Source organism: Pangasianodon hypophthalmus, chromosome 5 (genome assembly GCF_027358585.1).
Source record: "Pangasianodon hypophthalmus isolate fPanHyp1 chromosome 5, fPanHyp1.pri, whole genome shotgun sequence".
Taxonomy (NCBI): Eukaryota; Metazoa; Chordata; class Actinopteri; order Siluriformes; family Pangasiidae; genus Pangasianodon; species Pangasianodon hypophthalmus.
This window is the reverse complement of record NC_069714.1, coordinates 21,282,359-21,305,572: the sequence shown is the minus strand read 5'-3', so window position 1 is coordinate 21,305,572 and position 23,214 is coordinate 21,282,359. Positions and strand designations below refer to the sequence as shown.

The 23,214-nt window shown below is 37.9% G+C and overlaps 1 protein-coding gene across 1 annotated transcript; it reads left to right on the top strand.

Annotated features, from left to right (window-relative positions):
• Positions 1 to 259: 259 nt before the first annotated feature.
• Positions 260 to 4,376, top strand: LOC113526297 (melanoregulin-like). Its single transcript, XM_026913223.3, has 5 exons — positions 260 to 537; positions 839 to 1,019; positions 2,309 to 2,399; positions 2,672 to 2,835; positions 3,717 to 4,376. The coding sequence occupies exons 1-5, from the start codon at positions 473 to 475 to the stop codon at positions 3,792 to 3,794; spliced, it is 579 nt and encodes a 192-aa protein (XP_026769024.3). The 5' UTR covers positions 260 to 472; the 3' UTR covers positions 3,795 to 4,376.
• Positions 4,377 to 23,214: the final 18,838 nt, after the last annotated feature.

Sequence of the window (23,214 nt, the reverse complement as noted above, 5' to 3'; positions counted from 1 at the left end):
TTACAGCGGCAGTTGTGGTTGTTCCTCAGAAATAATGTGGTCAGCTATAAAATCTCAGTAATTCAATTGAATGGCTAGGCTTGTAAACTAACACAATACATCTCTAAATTAATAGTTATTTCAAATAATCTAATAATGTCCTCATGGTGGTGTAAATAGATACAGTATAAACAGCTCTGAATGTTCGTTTTTTTTTTGTTTTTTTTGGGTTTTTTTTTTTAGACCTTCCTGCTTGCTATTTGTCTAGCAGCTGTTTAAAATGTGCAGTCACATGGAAAGAGACACTCATTATCAAGTTAAGGATTATACCACTGAAAGATAACGGCTAGATCCAGTGCTAGTTCGGGTATTTTTTTAAGGGAATGTAGACATGGGTCAGTACTGGAAGAACTATTTGTTTTGCGAAGATGAGAAAGATATCTATAATGTGCTGATTGTGTAATGGAATGCACTGGAGATCCTTGTAGCACAAATGGGGGCGTTTTATACTTCCTGTTGTCACAATGATGAAAAAGAAGAGCAGAATACTATATTATGGTAAGTGATAATAATTTGAATCATTTCATGAGTGAATTATGCTATTTTATTGATTAAACAGTGAATGATTTTAGTAATAACTTACTTTCAGTTAAATTAACTCACATGATTGGACATTTGTGCAACATTCAGAGAACTTACAATAAGTATGTTTGTTCAAATTTTAAGTTTATTCAAAGTCTTTCATTAACAACAAAAATCTCCGGTTTTCTTGTTCAAAACCATCAGAACTGTGTCATCAGTAATAGAGGTTTCCTCACCTTAATTTAGGAACTCATGCATGATTGATTGTCCTTGCCAGTTCCCAGTCCTGGAGTAAGGCTAGTGTGTCGAGTGAAAGGGACGTGTGCATGTCAGAACTGGGGCAAGAGTGGAAGCCGTGGAGGCTTCCTTACACCTCCACCTCCATCACAGGAGGGGAGTCGGACCAGGAGCTGCAGACTTTTATCATGATGAGGAACCAGGTGGATAAAGACACTGAGGTGTGGGACATGTATGCTCATACTCTTTATCTAAAAATTAGATTTTTTTTTGGTTTTGAAAGGCTGTAGTGCCTGAATATCATCATTGTGTCTGAATATTGCATTGCTAATAAACAGAGACCCTTCTACACTTCATCAGCCGATGTGATAGGATTTGTGAGGACTTTTTTTGGCAAATGCAGCTAGATGATTGTATGTAACATGTAGGACAAAGAACCAAGCTAATATATTCCCAGTGCTTGCTCAGTTCCACCCAGTGCTATCCTTCTCCTCTTGCATTCCCTAATGCAATCATCAAATCAGTCAGGAGAAGGGTTTCTTTCATTCCTTAAGTTTTACACTAACACACTTAGTGGCATGCATTTTACTGCAATGCTGGCTGATAGAGACGAATAGCTTGCATTTTGCCATTGCTATACTTGTACATTTCTGTTGTTATACTATGTGGCCAAAAGTATGTGGACACCCGAAAAGTATACTAAAGAATGTGCCTTTTGAACATCCCGTTCCAGGTTTAGTTCCCCCTTTGCTGTTATAATAACCTCCTCTCTTCTGGGAAGGCTTTCCACTAGATTTTGGAGCATGGCTGTGGGGATTTGTGATCATTCAGCCACAAGAGCATTAGTGAGGTCAGGCAGTGATTTTGGGCGAGGAGGCCTGAGTCAGCATTCCAGTCCATCCCAAAGGTGTTCATTGGGGTTGAGGTCAGGGCTCTATGCAGGTCAGTCGAGTTCTTCCACACCACCCTTGGCAAACCATGTTTTCATAGAGCTTGGTTTATGCACAGGGGCATTGTTATGCTGGACCATGTTTGAGCCCCTTAGTTCCAGTGAAGGGGAATTGTAATACTACAGCATACAGAAACATCCTATAGTTTTGTGCTTCCAACTTTGTGGCAAAAGTTTGGGTAAGACCCACATATGAGTGTGATGGTTAGGTGTCAACAAACTTTTGGCCATACAGCTAATATATTTTTGCTAATATTTTTATTATAATTGCCTTGACTGTTTTAAGTGGTTAATTAGCAGTAAGCCTCTAGTGCAAGCTGGCTTGCTTTTCATTTGCAAGTTGAAGAGCACATGATTCTCTATTCATTTACTATTTATTGAAATCTAATTCAAGTTAACCCAATAGTGCTGCAGTAAAGCTACAGCACATGCCTTAAATGCCTGGATTAATTCCCTTCCTTTCACTGAGAATTAAAATGTTTTTTTTTTTTTTTTTTTTTTTTTGGATGAGCAAGTTAGCTTATAAACTTGTGGTACTGTTCTGCATTTGGTGTGTGTTAGGAGTGGGAGAAGCTGAACTACGATATTCACGCACTGAGATATGCTCGTCGGGAGGTGTATGTGCGCTGGAAGAAGATCCTACTGCTGCTGGGCAAGTCTACCTTAACATCCCTCCATCCCAGCCTCCTCCCTCTGTATTTGCTCTACCCATGCCACAACATTCCTGGCACTTGGTACCATTTGCAAATCTTGTGTAATCATTCCTACTTATTTTCTGTTCAACTCATAAGCTCATTGGTTCAGACCTGTGTATGCACTTTATCTAGCAATCCAGGCCATATGTTACAAATCAAGAGAAGATTGCAATTCTTACTAAATGTGTTTGATTGTGTAAGAATGGGCTTTTTGTGGGTGTTACACCAGGTTACCAGAGGGAAGTGGATTCACTGTTAGCAGTGAATAAGCAGAGTGTAATGGCTGTAGGAGAGAATCTGGAGAGAGCCCGAGACCTGCTTTACACAGTGTGTGAGGAGTCCAGCCTCTTCCCCAGCGGCGTAGAACCCAACGACAGATTCCTCTTCGTCATGGTAACTTATATGTTTAACAGTTACTACAATCACAGAGAGAGTTGCCATGGACTGGTTTATTCAAGGAAAATGTAGAAAGCAATTGTGTCTGCAGCCAACTTGCAAAAATATTTCCTTCTAGATAATGGGCATCCTAGAGAAGGCATCCTTCTAGATAATGGGCAAAAATAAATTCATTTTTTCATCTTCAGTAACTGCTTTATCTTGGTCAGGGATATGGATCCGGAGCCTATGACAGGAACACTGGACGTGAATACACCATGAATGTGATACCAGTCTATTACAGGGCACAATGTGTATTGAACCAGGGACCCTGAAACTGTCAGGCAGCAATGCTGTCTGCTGCACCACCATGCCAATGGACAAAAAGGATTGTGCCTGAAGAAAGTACATAAATTTCCTGCAACAAAACTCATTCTTCATATTCTTATTTTCACCAGATTTTACTGTTCTCAAAATCATGTTATCAGCTTTAAAATCAATGCTAACTCTAAAAATACTGGAAAATGAATGCAAGCAAATTGTCAATTTTTAAAAATGTTATTTATTGCCACCTTCCATGGGGTATAAACATGAGTTTGCACACACGCAAAATCCCTTTATCATCCATTAACATGGAAAAACCCAGTAAGCTTTCAACACAGAAGAGACAGATTACACAAGCAGTTTAAAAAAAGCTTTATGCATGATTTGTGCCATCATAAAGATTCAAAAGTTTGAAACAGCTGAAAATTTCCCAGGAAGAGTACATATGAGCATACTGTTGGTTGTATTTTATATGTTTGTTACAATTTTTTCCATAACAGGTGGCAAAAATGCTGGAGTGGAGACAAGAGGAGATTATATAATGTGCTTTTTATTCGTGCTTGTGCCTTTTGCAGGATCGCTTGGTGTCTTTGGACAGCGCTGAGGACTTTGTTAGAATGGCCAAGGAGAAATATCCCAGAACCAAGCTATGAGAGTGACACTGAGACTCACTAGGTTTGTGAGTGAGCGTGCATGTGTGTACATGTATGTGAGGTGAGGTGAGGTAGGGTTTCTGTCTGACTGAAGGCGAAATACAGAAATGCAGAAATGTTCACTGGGACTTAACAGGTCCTGGGCAAAACTAGATCACACTGTTAAATAGCAGTTTTTTTCTGCAACTATCTGAAGCCTGCACATATTGCATCAGACTGATTAAAGTAATTGGTAGCTATTTTAGAGCCATTTCAGTAAAAATAGTCAAATAATCAATTAAATAAAAATAAATTTAAAACATTTATATTTAATATAGTAATAATATATTAGTTTGTGTTGTTAAGTACACTTCCATATGTATTTTAACTTCTGGTATTGTAAACACAACAGTAGTTATTCAGATTTAGCCTTTTAAATTGCAGAATGTTTCTTTCAGGATGGTAGCAGAATTCTCAGTTGAGAAATTTTGTACACCCTATGAACCTTTTTTTTCTGTGAATGGTCCAATATTATCTTATGAACTTACACTATAGCACTGAAAGATAATCATTACTGAATTTGATTAAAATATATATTTTACTGCTAACACATTTATATCATGAGATAAAATAAAATATTATTAAATCTTGCTGTTGTGAATATTTGTGAATATTTGTCTTTGTGAATATTTTCCATATTTTTAAAACATTTTCACATTAAAAAAAAATATTTTTCAATATTTTTGTAATACTGGACATTTATTGCCAAAATAATCTATGGTTAAAAGTTTATTAGCCGATGTGCAGTGTTAAGAAAATCAAATACTGAATATTGTCAAGGGTTTTACTAAAATTCCTCTCTTTTTACACGGTCATATGTAAAAGTATTTAATTTTGTAATTTTTTCATATATTGTCAGTTTTACCACCAGGTGTCAGTATGAGCTATTTTTCTATATTCTAGCCTATGTATCTTTTGGTACAGTCCTGACAAAGGTCGTTCAGTATTAGGAGACCTTGAATAACTCCCTTTAATGCAAAGGTGTGTTCAGTGTTTCTTTTCTCTTTAATGGTCTCTTTCTAGATATATCAGTGTGGTCATGATTTCAGTTGTGTGTAGTGACCTACATACAGTTCTCTCCAAGGCCTTCTCTAAGAAGCTAGAAACAGATGTGCAGAAGGAAAAAAAGAAAGGGAAAAAATGGGGGAAGGAGTTTAGTCACTTGCAGCCCTGTGAGCTTGGCTCTCCTCTCCCTGTAGAAGGCAAAAGGCTGCATCTTGTTCTCATTATGGTTAGAGTGAGTGAGTGTGCACTATGAGTGTGTGTTGGGGGAAACGACTGGCTGGACTGTCACAGCCTTCCAGAAGTTGCTGGAAATATATGCCTTTGACTGATGGAGAATGAGCACAAGTGTGCGAGGCTGACGTCATCTCTTGGAAATGCTAGTCGTCATCCTTCACCTCGTCTGTGCAGTACTGAGAGAAGCTGGATTGCGCTATTACTGCACAGGATTATGGTCTTGCTGTACTGGGTTAGGGTGCTGCCGGGGGAAACTGAGCCCCCCTCCTTTTATTTATCCCTCTCTCTTTCTTCATCACCACTTTTTTTTAATTCCTCACAGCCCCTTCTTTTTTTTTGTCTGCTGTTTATACTAAAATGCATGAGGCCTTATCTCACATAGAGGCACTACAGCCTGAGTTTATCTCTAGTGCTGCTTTTGTCAGAGGAGATTGACGAAAAAGCTCTCAGCAATCATCTAAGTTCAGCTCCTGAATTAATGACTTCAGCTGAGCCATGTCTGTCACCATGGTGTCAGTTCTCCTAGAAAGCCTCTCAGACTGTTTTCTGGGTTTTTTTATTATGCTTATCAGTAAACAACCAGCTGTCTGGGCTGCGAGGCTTCAGATTCGACTTTGAATGAGGGTTTAAATCTCAGACAAGTGTGCTGTGTCTGCATCTGCATCACTGTACATTCAGCATAGTGGGTGTTCGAATCAGACACTGCATCCTTTAGATCATTAATGTCCATCTTTAGCTTCCAAAGGATTCAGACACCAGCTGTAAGAACGTGAGACTTACAGCATGGCTCTTTAGGCTATCTATTTGGTGTATAATGAAAAAAATACAAAATGGACAACAGGTCTACTAGTCAGGTAGATAGTTGACGATGTTGAACCAGCTAACTTAGCAGACTCAGCAATAAACACCACATGGTATGCTGAGGGAAAACATGTTAGTAGCCACTGTGAATAAGGAAAAGCTGACTTGAAACCAGTGGACCACCTAGAGTTCTGTAGTGTTCTGCAAAAAAAGGGGGTCCTAGTACATAATTAAAAAAAAAAAAATACACTCATCAAAGTAGAGAAGATGAGAGGAGACTTCACCCATCTTTGGATGACAGGATACCTGTCCAGCAGCTATAATAGATAGATAATCTTCATAGTAGCATGTTGTTTTGAGCTTTTACTGTCGACACTCAGACATGTGGATGTATATGTGTATGTGTATATGTAATATTGTATATTGCTGCCCTGATGTATGTCGAGTCCAAGAAAGATTTCCCTGAGTGGACAATAAAATATACTTTATCTTATCTTCATGTGGTCTGACGTGTATGAGGCAAGAAAAAGAAAGAGAAAGACGGTTGTATGACAGTGGTATTTACAGCAAATACTGTATCATATGTCGTTTCATGACTTTGTTGGAAGATCTCAGCATGCATGCACACAAGATTGTATCCAGGTGATTCTCTCTCCCTGGTGGTTAGGATGGTTGAAATAGAATAAGTCCCAGATTCAAAGTGAAATTAAAGTGTACAATCTGTCATCAGAAGCATCCCCAAGCATTGAAAAGGTTTTGTCCATTTCTAAAGTTATTGTTTTACTACTAATCAGTATATAAAGAGCTATTGTGTAGTTCAGATTTTATGGATGTGAGTGTGAAATCCAGACATAAGTTGGTGAAATAGTCTAACCTCTTTTAGCAGCTTGCTACCTCATGTGCACTAGTAGTTTTGGTGGAAACTGGTATTTGGCATTATATTCTGTTTTTTTTCCCTATTTAATCAGTGGAGGATAGTCCCTGGTAATAAAAAGGTCATCTGCTATTTGAAGCAGTATATTTTAAATGTCCCATATTCTGTATGTTTGCACAAATATTTTTCCATAAGTCTGAAGGGTTGGACCCAGACAGACCCAGCAGACATGCACTTAGACACTACCACAGGAGGTTGTAACAACAGATATCAGTCTACCATGCAGTGTGATTTTCAGTCCCTGTTCTGGGGCCCTCATGCTTTACATGCCTATTACAGCTTTTCCTAATCTAATATACCTAACACAGCTAGTGAAGATCTTGATAGTGTGTAGACTAAGATTGGGATTGTATTGATGAGCATGATGAGCACATAATGGTCAAGAGCATTTGCTTTGGGAAAGCTACAGCACTAAAATTTACTGTTTATAGTAATACTGCATTTTCAATCTTGATCTACCAAATCTGTATTCTATATGCGATAACAACAAATAATTTTGACATTTTCCTGTGCTGAGCAGAGAATATTTAAACCTGTAAACTCAGAATTGAAGTCTAATGGCATTTTTGAAGCATCAGTAAGCACTTGAATTCTTCTGTCAATGGAATTAGGAAGAATTTATTGTTATATTATACCAATATATCTGTGTTCTTACTGTATTGCTCCAGTGTTGGAAAGATAAAACTACATTAGAAGAGCTTTGGTAAGACCTTCTCTCGAATCAGTCTTATCCTGAACTATTAAACTGTAATGGTTTTGGTTTTGAATTTGTGATTTGATACAGTTTAATATTTTTAACATTTATTGATGATATTCAGCAACGCACTTTGACCTCCATCATTAGTGTTTTCTGTTTCTTTTCAAGTTTTTTGTTCTTCTCTTTTTATAGCGAAATTAGTCAAAATTCTTGTTCAGTGTAATCACACATTTGGAGTATTACAAGATATGGAATGTTAGGTTGAAACAGGCTGAAATATTCATTTATTACTGGTCTGACACAAGAAGGGCTTGATGGAACTAATAAGGTGTGTTAAATCAGGAACAACACCAAGCAAGGTGGAAATGGGAAAGTGGAACTTCTCATTTCTGCTCTCCACACAACCATAAATCCTGGTTCATCAATGAAAATTCCACTCTTTTTAGATGTTGCCTCCATTTAAAGGTGTTTGTCAATAGCTTCAACCTCAGTATCAGGATCATCATTTGTAATGCTTACAGATAGTTTTGTTCTCTAACCTTCAGCTTTTTTCTCAATTTTTTCAATGTAATTCTTTTCAGTATTCCTACATTAGGACTTTGCAAGCACATTGAATAAAGGCAGTGAGGACATTAGGATGGATTTCTCATCATAGGGACACTTGGCAAGAAGTATTTAAACTGTCTGGAAGAGGCTGAACTCTGTCTCTGCTCCCTGTCCCACTGCCCAGTGTAGTGAGGCAAACCTGGAGCCAGACATTTCCATGTCTCCATCCCTCCCTCAGTCAGTAATATGTATGTGTCTCTTGTTATCAGTGCAGGACTTTATAAAGATATAGTACTCTGGCGTTTGTTCAGAGTTCAGCTTTATGCACGTAATACCAGATCTAAAGACGCAGGCTTAACATGGAGGTGTTGGTTAATTAGAGTGCAATGTATTCATAATATATTCATGGTTGAGAAAGATATATTTACACCTATATTTAGACAGTTTATCAAAACATGCAATCATAGTATACAGAATAGTAATATATTTCATTCACTCGTTCATTTTCAGTAACCCCTTTATCCTGTTCAGGGTCACAGCGGATTTGAAGCCTATCTGAGGAACACTGATGTGGGATTACACCCTAGATGAGACGCCATCATAATATATTTGTCACTGATATGCTAATTCAAGTTTTTAAGGGAGGACTAGAGTTATCTTGTGGTCTTCCAGATCAGATAGAAAACTCAGTGTCAGGCTCCCTCAGCACTATCAGTTTAGCATCCAGTGTAACATGAGCTCAGACACTGCTGCTCTGTAAGCTGTTTGCCCGAGGCTTTCCATTTAGTGTAAAGAGACTGCTGTCAAAAAAGATGCTTAATTGAATAATGAAGGTGTGCTATATTTACAAAGTAGAAAAACTCACTGGTCATTATGTGAAGAATTAAAGAGCAAGGATTAAAGCCGTTATATATATTTATTTCCAAATTCACGTTTTCCAAAAAAATCTACATTTCCCATGTTTATGAGCTGAGGTATTGGTTTTCATGAGAATAAAAATGGGTAAAAGGTTGTTGCAGTATTGTGTTTGGCCTTGAGGGAGAATAAGAGAGTAATATATGACCCCTGCTCTCCCTCTTCAGGGGCCTGCTTTGTTTCCATGTTGAGAGAAATGGGGATCTCAGGGTCTGAGCCAGTACTGATTTCAGTTTGGCACTTCATAGGCTGAGACTAGTGTTGTAAATATGTGACTGGATTCAGAATTGTTTGGATATGAAAATGCATTTTTTTGATTTGCATGAGCACCTAGCCAAGATGAGACAAAACCCAGTCTCATGCTTTGGTCTTTAACAGTACACCACAGTCCTTTAAGGTCCAGTTACATACCTTAATTGAGTTTTAAAGACACAAACAGTGTGCCTATGAGGGCATCATCTCAGTGATAGGCGTTTGTAGCCCGAAATGTATTTCTGAAGTGTACAGTAGTTTTATATTTTTGCTATATTAGGTTGCTATAAATAATTGAATTTGAGAACCTAATGTAGGAACCATACATGCCATAGTGTATATTATAATATTGATGTTATGTATGTTAAATCTTTGGCTCAGTTTTACTTGGTGGAAAATGAATAGAGGCAAGCCTCTGAAGCTTGAGAGATAGCACACAGTGATTTATATTCTATATGAGTACAAGAGACAGTAGGTCAGTCCGGGTCAATGAAAATACACTGCATAATATCTGAAAACTGCTCCTTATTTCTTGATTGTTTTGATTTGGTGTGTTGCCCTTGATGAAGTCATAGATCTTGCCTTGTCACGCTAGAGTCTAGGGATAATTCTTTGTAGATATATGAAGAGCAACATATAGGCCAAAGTTGAATGATTATCCAGATTTTCCCAAAACAAGAACTTGAAACAATTTTACTTGATTCAATTTCACCAGCCTATTAACTCAGGAATTACCTGCTAGCATTTTTATCATTGCAAACATTTTAATATAACCTGAGATTTTTTTTATTATATAATCCGATGTATGAGCATTCTGCCTGTGGACAGCATACATAGCACAGATTGTTTTCACAAATCACTTGATTGATGAACCTCTGCTTGGTATAAATCAAATATGTAGAAATTTAACAAATGCAAAGGTTAATCTGTTTCCAGATGGCGTGGATGATTGCTATGAACTGTGTTAGTGTATAAGACCTAATCCTACAGACAAACTATATACAATAGCCAGCTTTATGTTACAGGTAGATTTAATGTCATTGTGTTTAAATCAGTTCACAATCAGTTATACACTTAAGCTCTCAGTTTATTATTCAGTTATTCATCTTAAAGTATGTGTTTCAATAACTACTATGGATTATTAAGTAAATACAGTAAATAGGAAAGGTATGTAGTCACGAGAGTGAGGAATGTATGAAAGTCTGGACCCAATGATGGATCTTAGGTATTTACAAGGTTAACCAAGTTAACTACATGTCTTAAAAGCACGTAATTAAAGTCATGTCTGTCTTCTGTTAATGTCATTCACTAATGCATCTGCTCATGTGGAGTCCATTGTAAACAACTGCTGGATTTTTTTTACGCTTTTAGAAATCCCGAACAGTTTTCCTGTCTGTAAGCATCTGTAAGCATTTATTTTTTGAATATTTCACTTTTTCTTTCAAAGATATTTGTAGGCTATGTAAGGCTATGAATACACACACACATGCATGTCTTAAATGGGTAAACGCCCTATCCCAGCTGGCTGATGTAAGTTACAGTTAAGGATTTGGCTAGTGTGGTGAAGATGAGCCTGTAATTAAGAAGGAATCTCCCATTTTATATGATGATTTATTCATTCACATTAAAGTGTCTGCTCACTGCACACATAAATAATTATAGCACGCAGCAAAGATGTGGCCACTTGCCTTTAGAGTCACAGCCTAAAACCACCAAGTTCTCAGCTCACTGCTATTCCCTGTTTACAAAAGAGATGAAACATGAAGAGGTGTGCATGATGATTTCATTACCTACCTTCTTAAAGCGTGTGTAGATTGAAAACGAGTTGTTGGCATGATGTTGCTCTTAACTACTGTACTGATCATGTAGAGACCAAACATCTTTTTGCTTTATTGTCTGTATGTATGTGTGTTTATGATCATGCTGGTGTGTGTATCTGTGGGCACCTGTTGAGGCAGACAGGAGTAGATCCAGCCACATGTGTCATAGCACTTACCTGTTAAAATGGACTGTAGACCATCGAGACTGTTATCTCAACAGTTTGCCCAAGCAGACATTGACTCACACATTATCATCACCTTCCTCAGGCTATCAAAATATGGGAGGTTTTGTCACAGATCTCCTTTTGCCCCTAGAAAAAAAGACACATCATTCCTAAGTTTATTTATCTTACTAGAACATGTCTTCTCTGCTCTACCCACATATACTCCTCCCGAAATACTCATAGCAACAATGACTGTCCATTTTCATGCATTTTTAAGCTTACTCTCACTTTATCCATTACAGAAAACTTCCGTCCTCTATGCACATTGTAGCTGACCACAGCTAAAAGTGCTCTTAACTTGGGTCATGATGACATCAGAGGTTTGCGCATCACATGCCTGTCTGTCTCCATGGCTGCAGGTTTTTGTTGACAGCCTGTGATATTAATGGAAGCAGATGTAATGTGTGCCCCTCAGAGTAAAGAAGTATGAGGCTGTCCTTCTCTTCAGATGCGCCGCTCTGTGTTTTTGAGCCTCGCCGCAAGCCGCAGCTCAGTTACATTCAGACTATAAATACATATTAAAATGGACAAATATGCTGAAGCACTAGGACCAACAGTTAGCCTGCTGTGCATGTGTGTTTGTGTGTGAGGGGGAAAATGAACACACCCTTGTTGCTCAGGCAAGCAGAGCAGAAGGGGAGGGGAAAAAACAGGAACCTCACTGCATGGGTACTAGATTCATACAGTCATGACCCCTGTGGTCAGTGCTGTTTCCTCAGAGCTCATGCGTAGGTCATAGCTGTTTTCCATCCTGTAGCCAAGGATACCACAGCCTGAACTCAATTGGTCAATATAACAGTTATAGTCTGCAAAATATCTAACTATACAATCTTAGATAAAATTGGTTCCAGTACCACAAAACATTCTTTGGTTTGTCCCTTAAAATTGGAAGAAAATTTGTAGGACCTTACAAAGAGGGTCCTACAAACAAACAAACAAAAAAAAAAGTAGAACATCAATCACTTGAAGAAACCTCTCTGTACCTGGAGCAGGTGGGCTTAGGGTGAGTCTGTGTGTGTGTGTGTGTGTGTGTGTGTGTGTGTGTGGCTGTGAGCAAGGCAAAGCAGAATTTTGCCTAAATTAAAAGCTCCAATATGACCCTACCTTGGGTCTGCTGCATTTCTATAGGGTATACTGCTGACATCATTACAGCACAATATCTGCAGCTTATATGTGATTACCATGAACAGCAATCTCAAGTTCCCTGTGTACTGGGAAAAGAAAAAAACTGTTTCCTAAAACCCAGTTTTAATGGAAGTCTAAGGGCAGCTGTTGAAGCAGTCACTGTAGTGTAATGGTTGTAGTTTTAAATTTGCATTATACAGTCACTTTATATTTATATTTGCATGTTATACAGTTGTTTATGGAAATCCAGCAACTGCCCTTAGACTGCCCTTAGACTTTCAGGAAGACAGTTTCAGTGAAAGCAGATTTTCAGTTATTAGCTTTGGTGATTAACATAAGGATTGAGTACTCTATTGCCTTTTTTGAATAGATTACACTGTGTGGTTAGTAATACTTCTGGTATGCAGGTACATAAGGTATTATTTAGCTTCATCCTAGCCTGAGATTTGAGGTCATTGTGTTCCCTGCACTCGAGCCAGAAATTTGTTTGTTTCAAACAGAAGTCATTCATTTTCTATTAGAGAATCAACAGAAGAGTATTGAATTTAGCCATGACTTTCTCTCTTTTCCGTTTCATATGCCTATTTAGTTATATGTGTTTTTTAGAGTATATTTAGAGAAATATCTATTTTTATGTCTCTGCCACTAGGTGGTGGAGGCATTATGTTTTCGGGGTATCTATGCATCCATCCGTGTGTCCATCTGTCTGTCTATTTGTCTGTGCGTCCATCTGAGATGCTTCTTAGCGTGATATCTCAAGAACGAGTGGTTGAATGTTTGTAGGACTTCTATGGAATTATCAGTGTAACCAGCAGATGAACTGACTAGATTTTAGAATTGATCAAGGTCACAGCAAGGTCAAATGTCTGAAATTGTTTTTCTTCAATAACCTCCTTCCTGTTTGAAGTATGTTTGAAGGATATTTCAGGCATACAAATTAGTAACAAGAAGGATTAGGCTTGTTGGGCTTGTCAGCGTCATTGTCTACGTATTTGGTTATAAATGAGAGTTTCCGTAGGTCTCTTCTATCATAAGCATTAGGTGTTGTCTAAAAGCTGACATGTTTACATAATGTCTGAACCAAAGTACTAAAACTCGTCAATTTCAGTTACACTGACAGGCAGAAGCAAGACATTTAATATCAAACAAACACATTAAGATGCAAATTAATGTAGTCTGAGCTAAAAGCTACAGAAGACCAGTGATAGCTGCCAATTGTAAATAGATATACAATAGAATCTCTTATTACTGGAAGCTAATGGCGCAGGTGAAACAAAGCTGATGAAACAGGTTTAATGTTTGATTATTCATCTGTAGAGATACTGTAGCAAAAAAGCAATAATTGGGCCTCAGATTCCCCCTGACCTGAAATGGATTTTGTAGCATCCTTTTTAAGTCACTTAGTCACAAAGTATACACACTGTGCATATTTTGCCATTTCCTTGTTCCTTTTTCCTTCAATATTAATTTATTTTTAATCTATGCCTCTTAAACAGTTGTGTTTTGACATATTTCTTTCTATATAAACCCTTATAAAGACCACTGTTGTCCTGTTTGCCCTGTAATTTTTAGAAATATGTAAGCATTCTTAGCAGAGCAAAATTTGCAATTTACTAATGTAGCTGAATGCTAAATGCCACCAATCAGACACCTACAACTCAGTTGTGAAATTGCAAATGCACTTGGGGGATTTGATTTGACAACAAGCCAAACCTATTGTGATCAGTTTCATTTCCCGCTCCCCTGCTGAGGCAATGGAATATGAGCCTGAAGAAACCATTATTTACGGTAAATCTGACTGACTCACACAGACACACAGAGAGCTTTGCACAAAGAGGAGGCACCATGGATGGCCAAATATCTGTCTTTTGACATTTTTCAGTCAGTTTTTTTCCTGAGTCTGCAGAATATCCATGACTAAACAAAGTAATCCATGCCCTGTGTGCTTTTTTTCTTTTACACATGCACACATGCTCTCTCTCTCTCTCTCTCTCTCTCATAGTCAAATTTGGATATGAAAAACTGTCATAGTCAGATTAGAGGCCCAGTTGGAGTAAATTATGAGGCCTGGTTGGAATAAATTACACTTCATTAAATATTTTGTAACTTTCTGCTTTTCAGTCTTTGTTTTTCCTAACTCTTCTTCTCTTTTCCTTCTTTCTCTTTCAGATACAGGCCCTGATCTCATTTCATTCATCATGCAGCTTATGTGTAACCCATTAGCGAAGCTTGTTCACTTTCCTCTTGTGCCAGTAATCAGGCTTGCACGCTTATATTTCATTATTAATGCAGGAATCCAACTGCTGCTTTTCTTTCTCGGAAGGCAGACTACACTAATAAACTGAAAATATTTATTTGCATGACATCAGCCTTGTCTTTTAGCTCTAAAACACACATTCTGTCCTCCCTGTTTGGAAGTAAAGCAGTGAGGGTCGAAGTCTGGAATGTCTACATATATAAATGCGCATGCACACACACACACACACACACAGGCAGGCAATGCGAATGGGCTGTCACCCAATGTGGTGTGGGAAACAACAGAGACAATGATTTGGTGCTGTGACGTATTCATGCGGGGCTGGGGGGAGGTTGTCATGTTTTTATATGCTGGTGGGGACCAAATGTTCCCACAAGGATAGAAATTCTGACCCTGTGGGTCAAAAATGGCTGGAAATATGTTACCATCCCCCACCCACCCACCCAAAAGAAAAAAAAAAAAAGAAAAATCACTTATTACGCCATTAATAATTATTGCAATCCTCACAAGTATAGAGAGTGTGTGTGTGAGTGTGTGTGTGTGTGCATGCGTGTGTGCGTTAATCACCATACTTTCTGTTCACAGTGGGGGTTGGCATTGAGAAGGTCTGGTTAGGACTGTCTACATGCTGTTCTCCAGCTCTGCACAGCATGTCTACATACTGATGCCTGCTATTTTCTGCCTACTTTAAGACTCTCAGCAACTCCTCAAGTTCACCTCCTAAATTGCAAAGGAATAAAGCACTAAGGCACAACGTGTCTGATTCAGGCTCTGTCTGGTGCCTTGACTAATAAGGCATTATTTTTGCAGTGCATTAGGAACTGCAAAAATGTGCCTGAACTCCAAAGTTACCTTTTAAGGTGAATCAGCTCATGTACAAGACACACATCTGTTGTTGCATGAGTTGTGACTTATGCTTTTAAAATGAAGACATCAAAGGTCAAAATGAAGTCAAGTTCTTCCTTCTGTAATTTTCCTTGCTTCCTTCATATAATATCTCAAAGCTCTTTTTCATACCCACTTAGTAATGGCTTTTTTCCCCCTAAGAAGTGACTAGTACTGTTTTGAAGCAACTGAACATCTCTTAGGAGACCAGAGGTCAAACTCACACTAGAGATTTTCTCAGCTGGGAAGTCCAGAAATGTCCCTAGTCCTAACTTACTCATATAGTCTCATGCAGTTGTCCAAACCTCAGGGGTTGAACCTCCAGCCTACACACATTTACAGCAACTACGTGCAGCTTAAGTCAAAATTGGCAATACATTAGTGTGGAAGTGTGTGTGGGTGTATTATTCTGTCTGATTCACATGTTTTTTAATAACTGATGAATTTTGTGAAACTGTGGAAAAGTCACATGGGTTATAACATTCGTCTTGAGGGTTTCCTGCCTCTTTATCCCAAGGGATGATTCATTTTGAACTCTAGTTTTAGACTGCAGCGTATTAACCTTCTTTCTATTTTCCATGGGGTCCTGAACATTCCAATCTGTAATTGTGATAACATTCAAAATGCTGTATGTGCACTGGAGGTTAAAAAATCATTTATGTATATTTTTAACCTGCTCTCAATGAACTGTATGTGTAATATACATGCGCACAATTCATGTCCATGGTAAATCTTGATTACTTGTTCATTCAAAAGCTAGGAACTCTAGCATGTGTTTCCTCATAAATGCATGAAGTCAGCTACCAGACATGTTTGTGTTTGTCTAGTGTTTCTCTGATTCACAGGGGAGAGAGTAATACAACAATGGAAGTTTAAGGGCAGTTTTTTGGGATGTCAATAAATATTTATATGAAATATTTTTGTAAAATGCTTTTGTTAATTCTTCTCATCCAAGGGTATTTGTGAATTGAGCTCTAAATTTGTGCGTGTTACATTCTAAGACTTTTATCAGAAGTGTAATGGTTATAGTTTTTTAGTTTATGATATAGAGTTGCTTTATTTAAAAAGTTTTTGATGCAACTATTGCCCCTAGACTTCCATTATAAGACAGTTTCAAACTAAACAAGTTGTATGTTCTTTTCTCAGTAGAGAAAAATATGTTGAACTTATTGTCCATGGCAGATCTGGTGGATATTATTAAGCTGACAAAATGTGAGAAATTCTCTCTCATTCTGTTGTACATCTACTGAAAACATGGAAAACAAGTAAAGCATTCAGGATTTACAGTGTAAAATTGCTTTAGTGTGTCAGTCAACGAGCTACTCCACTCAAATGCTAAACCTTAAGATACACACTCCCTCATCTGCTGGCCACTGAAAATGGCACACATGCATTATCCTAGAAAGCTCCCTGGGGATCTATAGTGAGCTTGTATTGGATGTCACATTAATAAAGCTTAATATATATCACTACTCTAACAAAGGCTCCTTTGACTGGAGAGTCCATGTGGGAGTCCTAAACGCTGGGGCATTACCATGTTGGCTTTGAGGGAGCATATAGACGCTAATTTGTCACATCAGTGTGCTGACTCTTTGTTCTCTGCACACCAACCAGGGAACAGGAAACAGAGAACACGAAAAGAAATGGAAAGCATGAGTAATAATATTTTGAAAGTCACTTTTTTAGTGCTTTGATAATATGCAGTTAAGTTCTTCTGATGTGGTGTGGCATTTAGATAAGCGCAATTATATCTATTACATTTTGTGGGGCTTCCTGTGCAGGATATGGGGTTAAGTTTCTCTTAGCTGCTGCCCTGAGAAGTCCCCTCCTCCACTATGATACCTCAGACACTGGGGAACTCCACTGGCTTGAGGAAGCATGCTTAGTTGGGCTTAAGCCAGCTAAAAGTGCTCAAGCATTACTTAATTAGCTGTAAACCTGTATGATAATAAGCACATAAAGCAGCAATCTTGGCAAGGGATCACCTACTGATTCATGGATTGTCGGATGATATTTGAAGGTTTCTTTATTCAGAAATCCTGTTACTAGTCTAGTCTATAAAGCCATTTCCGTGATTTGCTACTGTTTAAAAATCCATTGGTCTACAAAATCATAAAAACATGATAAACCATTATCAGTATCTTTTTAAGAATAGAAGAAAGACTACAGCCTAAGAACAGCATATAAATCTGATTTAAATGTGTCCTCTCTCAAATTCAAGGTTAACTTTCTGGGCTAGTAGTGATCAGACTGAGATTAGACTGTAAATCAGCTGCGTTTGTTTATAACTAGAGGAATTGCTCCAGCAGATAAAGTGGGACAGGAAATCCCCGCTGCCTTTGATGAAGCAGATTCCCCATAGAGTTTTCTCAGTGCTCTCCAGCAATACTGAGGCAGTCATGGAGGCAACCTTATCTAAGTGGTGGTGAATGTGGATGTGCCAAAAAACGGCCGGCAGGCCCCGGGGGTTGGGACTCAGACAGTACTTCCTGTTCTTATCATCAGCCACAGAAAAGATATGCATGTAAGAACAAGAAGGATTCTACACAATCATCACCCCTGACACACACCATCAACATTAAGACCAGGACATGCTGGTTCAAGTGTTTATAACAGACTGTAGTGCACTCACTCAGTTCAGCTAAACTCATACAAAAATCTGACACATGGCCAGATATATACATGCATCATGCAGGATTGGGTAAAAATATTAAAACGTGTTAACATTCAATTCATGGACACAAAGTTGATGAATGGAATGTGGATGTTATATAGATTTCCTTTTTAAAGCTACATAGCTTACACAAAGTTTATACTCAGCTACTCAGATCATGTAATAAAATAAGTGAAAATGAAAGTCTTAACAGAAAACATATTATTGTAGGTTGCAAAGCTAAAATGGCCTTGAAAACCAAACTTATTTTCAGTCCAAATCTAGCCAATGAACCATCTTTATTGCAGGCACGGGTTGGCTCCACTTGTCCCTTAGAGAGAAGAGTCACTGCAAATCAATACAAAGTTCTTCTTACTGACCACCTTTAACATATGATGAAACATTTCTATCCTGATGGGTGTGGTGACTTCCAGAATGGCTCAGCCCACATCCGCAGGGTATAAAAGCTCATGAATGGTTTCATGAGAGTGAAAATGATGTAAGTCTCATGCTATGGCCTTCACAGTAACCAGATGTCAACCCAACTGAACACATACGGGAGAATTTGCAGCCACATGTTAGACAGTGCCCTACAACATCATCATCAAAACTCCAACTGATGAAATATCTTTTGGAAAAATGATGTTCATCCCTCCATTACAGTTCCTGAGACTTGCAGAATCTGTGCTAAGGTGCACTGAAGCCATTGGTGCAAAGCTCTTGGTGGCCCAAAACTGTGCTAATAAACAAATAAATAAATTGCATGGTCTTTAAGAACATTGCATAATAATAATAATAATAATAATAATAATAATAATAATAATAATAGGCTTAATAATGCATTAAAAAAACTGATAAAATTAAAGTTTAAAAAATATATATATTTAAAAAAAGTTTTTTTTTTCAGGGCTAGCAAAGTCTTGATTTAATTAGTGGGACACCACAACATTTGGACTCCTTGCACAAGACGCACCACTTATCCTGTCAAATGTTTATCTTGGTGTTTCTCTGAAACAAGCCTTTCAAAAATAACTTTATTCTCCACAGTTACATCCATCCAAGAAGTGTAGTAAATACTTATGACATATTCCATCACACATATGTGCCTGTAAGTGTGCTCTCTATCTGCTCATTGTCGTTATTCACACACATACACACATCTGGTTATTTAAGCTGTGCATTATATATACTATATAAACTGCATAAACACATTTCCTCAATTCAGTGCAGAGTTGGGAGTGGGAGTTTCCTATAAGTAGAAGGATAGTTTGAATTGTTTTTACAATAAAACGCCTCAGTTTATGATTGGTCTGGATTTATCCAATATATCTTCCCTGAATGTTTAAACATTTTGCTGAAGTAATGTTTTAAACTATATATAAAAAAGTGCCTCTCATAGCAGCAAAAATAATTCTAAGGCAATGTAGTGAATTTCATTCCCTTTCAGTGAGATTCCTCTTCAACAATAGTGCGCATTGTCACAGAACTGGGCTGTATAAATGGAACGGCTGCTTTAATGTCTAGATTACAGTCCTTATTGGATTAGCGTGATGTGGCAGGAATGCAGAGACACAGAGTCTTCTTTAGCTTCTTCATCAAACCTGCTATAGTCCCATACTTAACGACTCCATGGTACAATAGGAGGTTATTTGATCTGTTATGGTTTATTCAAGGTACTATAATCGCCCATTAAGTCTTTTAAGTGCTCAAATTGTAACAAATGTTGGAAGAATTGCAGGTAAAGGCACAATACATGCTTCTGACCTGATGAACTGGCTTTTATAGGAACATAAATGGTCCTTCCTCCTTTCCGCAAACACATCATTTTCCAGTTTAAGATATTACTGGACATACAGTGGACACACAGTGGTCAGGCCATAAACTTACACTACAGCTCTCTTTAATGCTTGATTCTGTTTGGTCAGAAAGTGTTGATTAATTTTGACAATAGTGCTGGCTGCAAAGTTCTAATATGTTATCATTTTGTTCAGTTTGAATTGTGGATGGAATATGTAAATGTAAACAGTGTTAAACTTTTAAAACTGTGTTGGATAGAGTGGAGAAATTGGAGCAAAGTTCTCCACCTTTATTAGTCATTATGTGAATAATAACACATGAAAGCTTAGCGCTCCTCACCTCCTAAATCACAATTTAACCCCTGATTGGATCCTTTTAAGTGTGTGGTGATAAAAACACATACACACTGCATGGTGCAAAATATAAAAGACTTGTTTCTGCTGACATCCAATGAAGGTCCTACATTAAAGAGGAACGTGGTTTTAATAGGGCCTATCATGCGGGCACGTGTGTAGGAAGCTTTGTAGACATGTTGGATCTGGTTCTGAAGCTCTCCCACAAACACGGTGGAGGAAATCTGGCTAAGGGCTTGCCTCTTTACCCAGGATCATCATGATTATAATGTGCCCACTGCCAAATAACTCACTGACTATCCATTCACATAAACCTGAGCTCTGTGCACTTACATTCCACTTGTTATATAAATAAGCATTAGTCTTATATTTTTCCAAACCAGTGAGATGCCTTTGAGCTTATATAAACCATAGAAGCACATTATGTGGCTTTATTTGTCATTTTCTTGACATCTTATACATACTAATCCTTCTTAGAAGATTTAGAGTATTGAAAATAGAATGACCCAAACCAGAATAAATCCTTAAAGCCATAACTCAGCCAGTGTCTCAGGCTTTTCTGTTAGTCCATCAAATTATCTGTCCATTTTGCACTACTGGGGTCAGCAGTGATGGAAAAATGGAGCTGTGTGAATATTTAGAAGCAGGGTGGGAACACAAAAATGTATTTCCCTGTTTTCCTTTTAGCCTAGTCATGGTAGTGTTCACTGGTGTGACTGCATTCTGGAAAAGCACAGTTTTTGCTCAGAGAAAAGCAGTGGAATGGACACAGTGTCCGATGGTGTGGTTGTAAGAGTACATTTATTGTGCTTGTTTTAGCTGCTGTTTTGAGGTTGCTGGAGCGGTTTAGAATGAAGCAATGAGCGTTTTCTCATACTTTAAGCCCTGGAGGTTTATTTACAGAGAAAATAAAATGCCAGAGTAAAATATTACTGCACTCTCCATGACTCTGAAGCAATATTAATCAGAAAAAAGTTTGCTTTTGGTGTAAAAAAAAAAAAATCAAACTGGGGACCGTGGAGCTGTGAGGTGGAAATGCTACCCACTACACCACCATGCCAACCAAAAGTAAAACAGGAGTTTATAAAATTGTAAATATTTAATTGTACTATCATTTAAAATAGGTTATAATATTAGTGGACTGGCAAGCTAGCTAACAGTGTAGTTATTGATTTTGATTTATTTCTGTTTAACGAGATATTCGATGCCTGCCAGGGTAAAATAACTTTAGCCTTCTTCTCCAGAGCAATTTCCTGACATTTGGGAGGAACAAAAATCAAAGTATAGACATGTACCTCCAGCCCTTCAGACATTTGAATCTGCCATCGACCCTGAATTCTTGTTACAAATTGATCACTGCATACTACTTTAACAGTAACACAAATCATCTCTGGTATAATTGGTGAATCTGTATCAAGGCCTGACTCAGCACTGCTGATTAAAAATATGTGGACATCTGACCATGACACCCATATATGCTTGTTGAACATCCCATTCCAAAGGCATGGCATTAATACAGAGTAGCCCCCCCACCCCCCGTTTGCTGCTCTAACAGCCTTTACTCTTTCCACTACACTTTAGAGAATTTGTACATTCAGCCACAAGAGCATTAGTGAGGTTGGGCACTGATGTTGGGCAAGGAGGCCTGGGGTGCCACTGGCGTTCGAATTCCCAAAGATGTTCAGTGGGGTTGAGGTTAGGGCTCTGCATAGGCCACTCAAGTGCTTCCAAACCAATCTTGGCAAACCATGTTTTCATGGACCTTGTTTTGTGCACAGGGGCATTGTCATGCTGGAACATGTTTGGGCCCCTTAGTTCCAGTGAAAAGAAATCATAATGCTACAGCATACAAAGACATTCTAGACAATTTTGTGCCTCCAACTTTGTGGCAAAAGTTTGCAGAAGGCCCACATATGGTTGTGATGATCAGGCATTCATATACTTTTGGCCACATATATGACTGTGAAAATGATTTGTTTTGTTACCCTGGCAGATATCTCCAGAAGCATCCTTGGAAGGTTTGCATTATAGTTTGGAACAAAATGTGGATGAAGCTAATTTCCATGTCTCCTCCATCAATGGTTGTGTAATCTAAAAATAAATTAGGATCAGCACAGTTTAACCATGCTGACGCCATGCAGTGTTTATCATTAGTTGCGTAGGAGCACATCTAATTTTTTATCTATTCTTGTGGATTTGATATGTTTCTGAAGTTAAAAAAAACCTTCTCCTTCACTGTAGGAAAACACCATCTGGAAAAGTGTGTGAGGATGTATCTGTATCAGGTTTCCAAAGCCTTACATTTACTCACAAGATTCAATAACATTAGACTGTAGTCTAACAGCAGCTCTATGGTCACTCTTTGTCATAATGCTGGCACTACTGCTGTGTTTGTTTTTATGTGTGTGATGCATACACGCTTAAATTTTTTTCGAGAACACTGTGTACGTGATTTGTATGTTTGTTCAGCTCAAATGTGACTTAGTCATCCAGTCATTAAGGCGAAGGAACAAGCAGCATGTATTTAAAATGCCTAAGAAAAAAGCTTTAAATTAAGAAAATCTCCAAAGAGAACACCAGAGAACAAAAAGACTTCACCACGGAGAAGCCACTTCTCTTTATAAAGACGAGACAAATATGTACTTAGTCTACTTTTAGAATTCTAAAGACTATTGTATTTAATTCTGATTTATTCCACATTGGAAACAGTATGGTTAACTGTAGATAATAATCCCTCTCCTGCTGTTCACTGTATAGGGCATAAGCTTTTTTTTTATTTTGGTGTGTGTGTGTGTGTATATATATATATATATATATATATATATATATATATATATATATATATATATATATATATATATATATGTGTGTATATATATATAT